The 10,173-nt window shown below is 44.9% G+C and overlaps 1 protein-coding gene across 7 annotated transcripts in view; it reads left to right on the top strand.

Annotated features, from left to right (window-relative positions):
* The first annotated feature begins 3,244 nt into the window (after positions 1-3,244).
* Rps6kc1 (ribosomal protein S6 kinase C1) overlaps positions 3,245-10,173 on the top strand; it is a 155,879-nt gene continuing 148,950 nt past the window's right edge. The window contains exon 1 of one of the 7 annotated variants that reach the window (XM_075989456.1): positions 3,245-3,852. In XM_075989456.1, coding sequence (XP_075845571.1) covers positions 3,748-3,852 — 105 coding nt within the window. In that variant the 5' untranslated portion in view covers positions 3,245-3,747. Of the gene's footprint in view, positions 3,853-3,872; positions 4,245-10,173 lie in introns of those variants that run through there. The other 6 variants (XM_075989458.1, XM_075989459.1, XM_075989457.1 and 3 more) reach the window with 6 other exon arrangements.

Genomic DNA, 10,173 nt, shown 5'->3' with positions numbered 1-10,173 from the left:
TTAGAGGCAGGAGGATTGCAAATCTGGGCCAGCCTGGGATTTATAGATAGTTGTGGTCAAACTAGCAATATAGTGAGACCTTACCTCTAACAGAGCTGGGCCAGACTGTAAAGTTGGGTGGGAGAACTACATCACCATGACAACATGGGCTATTTTTTACTAAGAGGTGTTAGGCTATCTGGAAATACTTCTCGGATTTGGAGGTGGAAAACGAAGTGCAGAACACGTGTCATTGGGTAGGCTGAGTTGAGCAACACCTTAAATTCTTTTTTGTAGTTAGCTTTCAGCTTTTCCTTACATTATGCATCTCCAGCTTTTTTATAAGAACAAAAAGACAAAAGAAATTTTATAGCCTGTAATTACATATTAATGCTGTAAATATATATCTATGATTCTGTAGCTGGAATATGGGAGATTTTTCCTTAAAGAACAGGAAAAAATTGTTTTAATCAATAATTCAAAATAATTATTGCATACTAGCACAACACCCATTATTTTTTACAACACCCATTTTTAGGTACAAAAGTGTGAACACCTCAGTGCTTTATACCTTGAAGCCATGTTACCTTTCATTATGGTTGAAACCAAAACCATGTTACTTTTGTTATCATTCAAACCAAGTTGCTTTTTGTTAACATTGAAACTATGTTACTTTTTATCTTTAACATGTGCTTCTATTTTTTTCTGTGGGGTTTTCTAAATATCTCTAGGAAGTTATTTTATTTTAAAATTACTTAAAATTTTAGATTCACCTGTGAGGTTTTGCTTGTATGTATGTGTATCATGTATGTCTTGTACATGCAGAGGTCAGAAGAGGATGTCAGATTTGTTGGAACTGGAGTTAAAGATGGCCATGAGCCACTATGTGGGTGCTGAGAAACAAACCCCACCTGATCACTGCGCTGTCTCTCCAACCTGTTTATCTATCTATCTATCTATCTATCTATCTATCTATCTATCTATCTATCTATCTATCTATCTATCTATCTATGAATGATATCCCTGGGATTGAACTGAGGTAATCAGGCTTGCTGGCAAGTGCCATTACGCAATGACCCACCTGCCCCTGCCTCCCTAGCACTGCTGGTAGCAAACACTTTTACTTATTGAGCCATCTTGTCATGGGACACATATTTTGTCCCACATAGGATACGTGACATTGAAGTTAGTCAGTTTTTGTCCTGCGCATCCTCAGTAATTAGCCTGAATTTTCTAAATGCAACGTTGCCATTCTTTACTCCAAACCCAGGACCCTGGAGACCATCGCTGCAGTTTTGCTTCCCTGAGTCCTCGTGACTAATATTTTCTAATGTTTTTAATGCTAGACACAGCTGGAGCTTCCACACCACACCAATCTCACTTTACAAATGGCTCAATTACCTTCTTTCTTGCTCCTTTCCTGCTGACCACCATGGTGCTAAAAGGGCAAGAAGAGACTTTTTAAAAACTTCATACCCAAGCCAAGTGTGGTGGCACATGCCTTTAATCTCAACACTAGGGAGGCAGAGCAGGCGGATGTCTCTTGCGGTCATGTATCCTCTTCACAATGTCTTCCTTAGGTTAAAAATGGTAACCAAACCTAGGTCCTCTATAAAAGTAGTGAGTGGGCCGGGCGGTGGTGGCGCACGCCTTTAATCCCAGCACTCGGGAGGCAGAGGCAGGCAGATCTCTGTGAGTTCGAGGCCAGCCTGGTCTACAAGAGCTAGTTCCAGGACAGGCTCCAAAACCAGAGAAACCCTGTCTCGAAAAACCAAAAAAAAAAAAAAAAGTAGTGAGTGGTCTTAACAGCTGAGTTACCTCCCCAATCCTGGCATATCTTTTTCTGTTCTACTTTGACTAGCAGCATTTGGTAAACCAAACAACCTTGGAGGCAATGAAGAAAATTCCTGAGGATGATTCCCAATAGCTGAGCAATATAAGACGTAGAAGGTAAAGCTACCTGGGAAACAGGAACAGGGTGTGAAGGAAAGCTTGGGCTTTGATCTGAAATGCTTTCAGGGTAGAGTCTGAGACCTACCAGAGACATGTGAACGAAAACGCAGATTCGTGAGTCTGCCAGAGCTGACAAAAGACCAGAGGCAAAAATCCCGACAAACAAAACATTAAAGGCTCCTGGAAGGAGACAACATCAAAAAAGACTGGAAGGGAGTCATCTCAGTATAAAAGAAAAAAAAAGGTAATGTGAACTCATATACTAGGTAAGAGCTATGAAAATGTAAAATTGGCAAAAACGTCTAAAGCTGAAAGTCCTGGGTATGATGGGGTTATTAGAAAGTTTATTTGGAGCATGTTCGAAGTATCGGCCAGACTGACCAGGAGAAAGGAAAAGATAGGTGACACAGCATTCATGCAATTGATGCGAAGAAAGGGGAAAGGCGAGGGGAAAAGGCAAAAGGATGCTCTTTGCTCCTTTCTTGCCAGCTGCCATCTGTCTTTCCTACATCAGCCAGTTTCCCTAGACAGAAAGCCTTAGGCAACCCCTCTGGATTCCAAAGCTGTGCTTCTGTACGATTCCAGGGTATGTGTCTGTTATATTCATCACGATGCAACGATGTATTTTGTTTACATATGACATGTTGTATAGAGAAGGATGATCCTTTGTAATTCCAAAGCTTAATTAGCATAACACCTGGCCCAGAGTAGGTGGTGAGTTCAGGGATAATGAATAAGTGACAAGCAGTTTTAAGAAGGTATAGAGATAACTCAGCAGTTACAAAAACTTGGTGTGGCAGAGTGGTGGCAGCACACACCTTTCATCCCAGCACTCAGGAGGCAGAGACAGGTGGATCTCTGTGAGTTCGAGGGCAGCCTGGTCTATAGAGGGAACTCCAGGACAGATAAGGCTACACAGAGAAACCCTGTCTTGAAAAGTCAACCAACCAGCCAAACTTTTGAGAGTCTTGCTACGTATATCAGACTACCCTGAAACCTGTGGCTGAGTGGATTTTTTTTTTTTTTTTTAGTTTTTCGAGACAGGGTTTCTCTGTGGCTTTGGAGCCTGTCCTGGAACTAGCTCTTGTAGACCAGGCTGGTCTCGAACTCACAGAGATCCGCCTGCCTCTGCTTCCCGGATTTTGTTGTTTTGAGACAGGGTCTCCTCATTTAGCTCAGGCTGACTCGAAACTCACTATTTTACTCATGTTCGTCTCAAACACGCAGGAGTCCTCCTGGTTCACAAGGGTGAACCTTTATGTGTGGTTGAGGCTCGCTGTGCATGCAGCCTGGTCTGGCAAAGACAGGCTGCAGACAAGAGGCTCCATCTGAAGAAACAGGGGACGTATCTGTCAGAGCGCTGAGATGTTGCTGTGGGTACGGGAAGGCAACTTGAGCAGGGGAGGAAAGGAGATGCGTGACTTGGGAGCTTCTGCTTCCATCACCCAGTACTCCACTGAAGCTTGAGCACAGGGCGGGAGGCTCCAACCTCTCTCACCAGCTCGCAAATTCTAGAAGACATCCAAGCTAGTGCACGAGGAGATTTAGTAGGGACGCCTTGGGCGTCCACAGAGACTGGGACCGGCGCTCGCAGGGCAACCGAGGTCACAGAGCTCGGAGAGAATCCTACCCGTCTACTTTCCCGAACGCGGAGGAGGCTGATCCGGAAGTGTATGTGGGAAACCGGAAGCAGATCCTCGCGGCAGGCCCCAGGAGCCACCGCCCCCTCGCCGCGGTGCTGTGTGCAAGTTTGGGTCCGCTGTGGCTGGGGCGTCCCGATGGTCCCCAGCTGGCGGAGTCAGGGGCGGAGGGAGGATGACCTCTCCTTGGGGTCACAGTGCCGACCTGGCCCGCTTCTACACTGTCACCGAGCCCCAGCGACACCCCCGGGGCTACACAGTCTATAAGGTTACCGCCCGGGTGAGTGCCTGGATAGGGACACCGGGGCGGGGCGCGGGCTTCGGACTGCGGCTGGGTGCGGCCGGTGGTAGTGAGGACTCGCGGGGATGGAGACTCAGACAGGAGGCGCTAGGTAGTAGACAGGAACTGCAGGCAGAGACGGGACCCTAGGATGGAGATACTAGGAACCCCAGACAGGAGACAGGGACTCCAGGCAGAAGAGACTCAAGGTTGGAGATGATGGGGATCCCAGGCAGGAGAATGGACTCGAAGATGGAGATTCCAGGATTGAGATGCTGAGAACTCTCGGCAGGAGTCAGGACTCCAGGATGGAGATGATGGGGACCCCAGGCAGAAGATAGTGACCCCAGGATGGAGATGATGGGGATCCCAGGCAGGAGAGTGGACTCCAGGTAGACAGGGGTGGTGGTGATGGGGGGCGGGTGGAGGGGTAGGAGGGTGGTGGGTAGATATGGGATGGCAGGCTCTGCTTTCCGTTCTGGGGTGGAATACTGGCGGATGACTTTAAATGGATGACCTAGTCTCTGTCCCACGTGGACTTTCTCTTAGAATGAAATTTGCAGGGGCGGGCTGGCTTGTTCCAGAGAGAAAACACACAGTTAAAAACGCTAGTGGGTGTTTTGTCTGGCTTATGTAACCGAAGCGCTGCCTGCTTTTCAGTTCTCATTTAGTGGCGGGTTTGCTGTGAGGCAGGTAGGCTGCTGGCGAAGGATTCACCATTAGTTCACCCGTCTCGGACCTCGCCTTTGTTGGAGTTTTTCTGAGCCTTTTCTGAAGGAGATGCATGTGTACTTAAGTGATCTTACCTGTGACTTGAGTGACATGAGGGCAGACTGGGCTGTCCTCAGTAGATAGAGGTGCTTGCTGTCAAGCCCGAAGACCTGTGTTCAGTTCCAGGGATCTACACGGTGGAAGGCGGGAACTGACCCCTGCAGACTGTCCTCTGACAGCCAAAGGTGTCCCCTCCCCACCTCCTGCAAATAAATAACTGTTAAAAATTTTGAGGTTGTTTACATCAGTTCACTGTTCCAAATTTAGCACTGATTTTCTTAAGTTTTGTTGCTTAGCTTGAATTTTGAAACCTGCTCATTTCCCTCAGCAGCGAGGGAGAGTACTAATGACACGAAATGAGCACTTATGTGTGCAATGCTGGTGTGTGCTGGGCATTGTGTACCCATCCCCCAGCGTAATGTTCAACTTCATGATGAGGAAACAGATTCAAGGAAGTTTAGAAGTTTGCTAAAGTTTCTGTGGCAAAGCAGTAGCGCTTTGGTCTGTGGAACCAGTTCTGCCTAACTCCAAGATGAAGACAGTGTCAGGAATTAGCTCAGTTGCTAGGGTTGATTCTTGAGGAAGACAGGTGTGGGTGAAGGAGTAACAAGAGAGCAGCATCGCAGTATCAGTTTAGAAGGCATACAGGAAGAGGTTCCCGAGAACCCGAGACTAGACTGGGCTAAGCTGAGCTTGGGACTTGCAAGTGGCTGGTGGCATTTGGAAATGGTGCAGAGTCAGACAGATGTAAGATGCTGGCTTGAGCAAGTCTGTCAAGATAGCAAGAAGACCAACTTCATGAAGAATAGGAAGAAGTTTGCCTTCCCTTTTTGTAGGTCAGATTGTTGTATGGGTGGGTGTGAGCTGTAGTTTTTCTGAGAAATATAACAACATGAGGGGCTTTTTCCTATGTCATTCTTTTTTTTTAAAAATATTTATTTATTTATTATGTATACAGTATTCTGTCTGCTTGTATGCCTACAGGCCAGAAGAGGGCACCATACCTCATTACAGATGGTTGTGAGCCACCATGTGGTTGCTGGGAATTGAACTATGGACCTTTGGAAGAGCAGGCAATGCTCTTAACCTCTGAGCCATCTCTCCAGCCCTTCCTATGTCATTCTTGAGGCCTTTTTAGTCACGGATACCTTTGATTTCCTGATACAAAGCTTATAGAATCAGAACACCAGCATTGCATCTGTTGGCCTACAGGCCTTTGCCTCTTACTAGACAGACCGTAGGTTTCTCACCCTGGAAGTGGTTTCATTTCAACAAAAGCACTGGTCATTGCATTGGCCCCAGGCTGTTTGCCCTCTTCTTTTTTCTTTTTATGTTTTATGTATTTTTATTTTATGCATATGAATGTTTTGCCTGCACATAAATATGTTGCTACATGTGTGTTGAGTGCAGACAGAGAGTCCGTAAGAAGTAATTGAATCTCCAGGAACTGGAGGTATAGATCATAGTGAGCCACCATGTTGGTGCTGGGACTTGCACCTTGGTCCTCTGCAGAAGCAGTGAGTGCTCTTACCACCGAGTCATCGTTCCAGCTCAGATTGCTTTCCTCTTTATCCTGGGCACCATGTGTATTGGGGTGTGCAGTTCCAGGCACTTGGCTCTAGAAGGTATGCAAGGGAGTGCTCGGGTTTCCCTTTTCTACTTACGGTAGAGTGGAGTTTGTTGTGCTTAACTAGATACAGTAGTACAGGAAGGTGTGTAGTGCCGCAGGCCCTAGGAAAGAGCTGTGGTGCTTAGAAGACAGAGTGCTATGACCCTGGTGGGGCAGGGTGGGAGGAGTCATGAAAGGAGAGGATGATGGAGATGGAAGAAAGGGACAGAGCCTATGAAGGCCTGGGAGTATGATGAAAGCCCTGAGTGTGATAATTGTATTATTACTTTCCAAAACAGAAGGCTGTCAAATGCAGATTTAAAGTATCTCAGTATATGGGCTGGGGAGATGGCTCAGAGGTTAAGAGCACTGACTGCTCTTCTAGAGGTCCTGAGTTCAATTCCCAGCAACTACATGGTGTCTCGCAGCCACCTGTAATGAGATCTGGTGCTCCCTGCTGGCCTGCAGGCAGACATAAAATATCCCATCATAAATTAGGTGATGTAGCACATGGCCTTAGAAACACTCACACGCCCGTGCTGCGCATACTGCCTGTTGCCGTGTTCACTGAACTTGAAGACTGTTGACATTGACTCTTTTCTCTCTATAAGTGTCCTCATTTACTGCTTACGTTCCAGACTGTGCTTTTTACAGTGTTAGCAGTTTTTTTTTTTGTGGTTGTTTTTAGAACTGGGGATCAAACCTGGGGTCTCACAGAAGTGAGAACCTGTGCCACTGAGCTATGCCCACAGCCCGAGGTTTTTGTTTTGTCTTTAACATTATTTGTTTGTGTGTGTGCATGTGTCTGTGTGAGTGTGGCCGCTGACATGCATGTGGAGGTCAGAGAGTAGCTTGTGGGACTTGCTTGTCCCATCACCACTTGGGCTCTGGAGGGTGAGCCTGGGCTTATTCTCTGAGCCTTCTCAGTGGTCCCACAGCCTGGGTTTTGTATGTGTTCGGATTTTGTTTTTTAAATTAAGGATCAACATGGAGGTGCATTTAAAAAACAATTATGCCTAACATTAGGAATCAAGTAAAATGTTTATTGGTTTTTTGGAACGTAAGAAGAAAAACAACTTTCCTCAGGAGAGCTAATCAGGTAATAGTGCTCCCCTGAGAAAGCCTCAGGATACAAGTTAGACGAGCTTCCGCCGGCTCGCTGCTCCCGATTCAGAGCTTGAGGAACAGTTTTTGATCATCAGGAGTGAATTAGAATCATTCCATTTTGGACAACAAAGGAACTCTTTCTTTTATATTCAATCTCTTTAGTACCTTTCTCTTTCTATTTTTAATTTTCTAGAACCTGGCAGGCTTACGATAACTTCGTAGTTATTTAGAGGCAAAGCAACAGATGCCCCTATTACTTCTTTTTAGTTTTTGTTTTCAGAGTAACTAGAAGTATTTTACTAGAACGTAAGAATTACAGAAGTTTCCAGAGCAGTCATACATAGTGGTCGGAAGCTTTTTTGACCTTATGTAGGCTCGTATCTGAAGGACCGCTTAGCTGGTTCTGATCAATGCCCACTGTGTGGTTGCTTAGCTGGTTCTGATCAATGCCCACTGTGTGGCTGCTTAGCTGGTTCCGAGCAGTGCCTACTGTGTTGTAGTGAGGAGGTGAGCAGGCCTGCTTTTAGTCCTGCCCGCGCTCCCAAACGGCTAGCTTAGCTCCGGAAATAATAACACGGAAACTGTATTCTTTTAAACACCGCGTGGCCCATTATTTCTAGCCTGTTATGGGCTAACTCTCACATCTTGATTAACCCATTTCTAATAATCTTTGTAGCACCACAAAGTGGTGGCTTACTGGGAAAGATTCAGCATGTCTGACCTGGCGGCTGGCTCCATGGTGTCTGTCCAACTATGCTTTCTTTCTCCCAGCATTCTGTTCTGTCTACTCCACCTATCTAAATCCTGCCCTATCAAAAAGCCAAGGCAGTTTCTTTATTAACCAATGAGAATAACACATAGACAGATGACCTTCCTCCATCACTGTGTGGTTGCAGTATTTTTATCTGTTTGCCTATTGACGGACATTTGGGTTCCTTCAGTTTGGGGCTGTTTGGGATGCAGATCCTGTGAACACTCGTGTGCACTGTTGGTATGTGTTTTTTTTTTTCTCTTGCTATCACATACATTTAAAATTTATTATTTTTTACTATGTCTTTGTACTAAATCTTGAAAACAGGTCATGTAAGTACTTTCTTTCAAAATTTGTATTTTTGTTATTTAGATTGCTTGCAGTTTTATATGAAATTGAAAAGCAGCTTGCCAAAATTCTTCAAAAATGCCTACTTAGATTTTTTTTTGGATTTTTAGTCTACTTAGATTTTTTGATATAGGATTAACGTTGAGAACAGAGATCAATTTTAGAAGAATTGATGAGTTAAAAATAACGAGTCTTCTGGAACATCCCCGTGTAAACATCCCCATGTGCGCATCCCCATGTAAACATCCCCATGTGAGCATCCCTGCTTGTTCAGCTCTTTAGTTTGGGCAGTGCTTTGAGGCTTTCAGTCTCTCTTTCTCTCTCTCTTTTTGGTTTTTCAAGACAGGGTTTCATTGTATAGCCTTGGTTGTCCTAGAATACTCTCTGTAGACCAGGCTGGCCTCGAACTCACGGAGATCTGCCTGCCTCTACCTTCTGAGTACTAATATTAAAGGCGTGTGCCAGTGCTGCCCAGCGAGGTTTTCAATCTCAGACATAATCTGGAATTTCAAGCTGAGCCTACGTCTATTCTCATTTCATGTGGCTAATGTTTATTGAATGATGACAGTAGATACTTGGATGATGCTTACTGTGAATTAGGCATTTGATATAAACAAACAAATAAAAAGTGCCCAGCAAGTGAGTACCTCTGTTTTCTTCACATTTCTGATGGGGGAGTTGAGGCTTAGAGAAGTTACTTGTTCAGTGTCCCTAGTAAACAGGGATGGAGTTTGCATTTGAATGCAGTTAGGCTGGTGACGAGCACTGCAGGCTGCTGCTGAAGCCCATATAGAATATTTCCTTAGCTGTTGGCGTGTCCCACATAGACCTTCCTGTGTGTTGTCAATGACGAACACTTAAATGTTTGAAAACTATGGCTCTCAAATTCTTCTGTTCAGTTCAGGGTCTGGTTTTATTCTACCCTTCCCTTTGCACTATTAATACTATTTGGTCTAAAACTCTTATATGTCAACATTTTAGTAAGTGGATCTTTAGAAATTTGTTTATTGATATCTCAGATACTCAGGTTTGTTTTAAGCTAGAAATTTTCTTAACGTTCAGAAGTTTTCTTTTCTTTCATGTACATTGGTGTTTTGCTTGCATTTATGTTTGTGTGAGGGGGTTGGATCTCCTGGAACTGGAGTTGCAGACAGTTGTGAGCTGCCATGTGGGTGCTGAGAATTGAACTTGGGTCCCCTGAAAGAGTAGCCAGTGCTCTTAACCTCTGAGCCATCTCCCCAGCTCCTGAATTTTTATTTTCTTTGAACCTTGACTGGGAACTAGTTTGCTGTAGTTGGTGCTGGAACTGGTAAAGTCTGATAGGAGAGAAACAACCTGGGTGAACATCTGAGTATTTACCGTTTGTGTGTTATTGTTAGGCTCTCGAGAGTTGGAATTATTTTTAATAGTGTAGAAGACCGCTATTCCTGTCTTTGGTTACACTTATTTATTGTGTGTGTTAGCGTGGAGGTCAGAAGGCAACTTGCAGGAGTTGGTTCTCTCCTTCTACCATGTGAGTCTCAGGATTTGAACTTAGGTTGTCAAGTTTGGCAACGCCTTTATCTACTGAGCAATCTCACGACCCTCCAATTCCTGTCTTAGTCAATTTGTATTCACCGGGTTTTGTAACAAGACACTATTGGCTGTGTGGCTTAAGCAACATTTAAATCATAGTTTTGGATGCTGGATAGCCCATGGTCAAGTTGCAGCGGTTCAGTGTCTTAGTTTGAGATGG

This window comes from Microtus pennsylvanicus, chromosome 10 (assembly GCF_037038515.1).
Source record: "Microtus pennsylvanicus isolate mMicPen1 chromosome 10, mMicPen1.hap1, whole genome shotgun sequence".
Lineage (NCBI taxonomy): Eukaryota > Metazoa > Chordata > Mammalia > Rodentia > Cricetidae > Microtus > Microtus pennsylvanicus.
The sequence above is the reverse complement of the archived record's forward strand: the minus strand, read 5'-3'. Positions and strand labels throughout refer to the sequence as shown.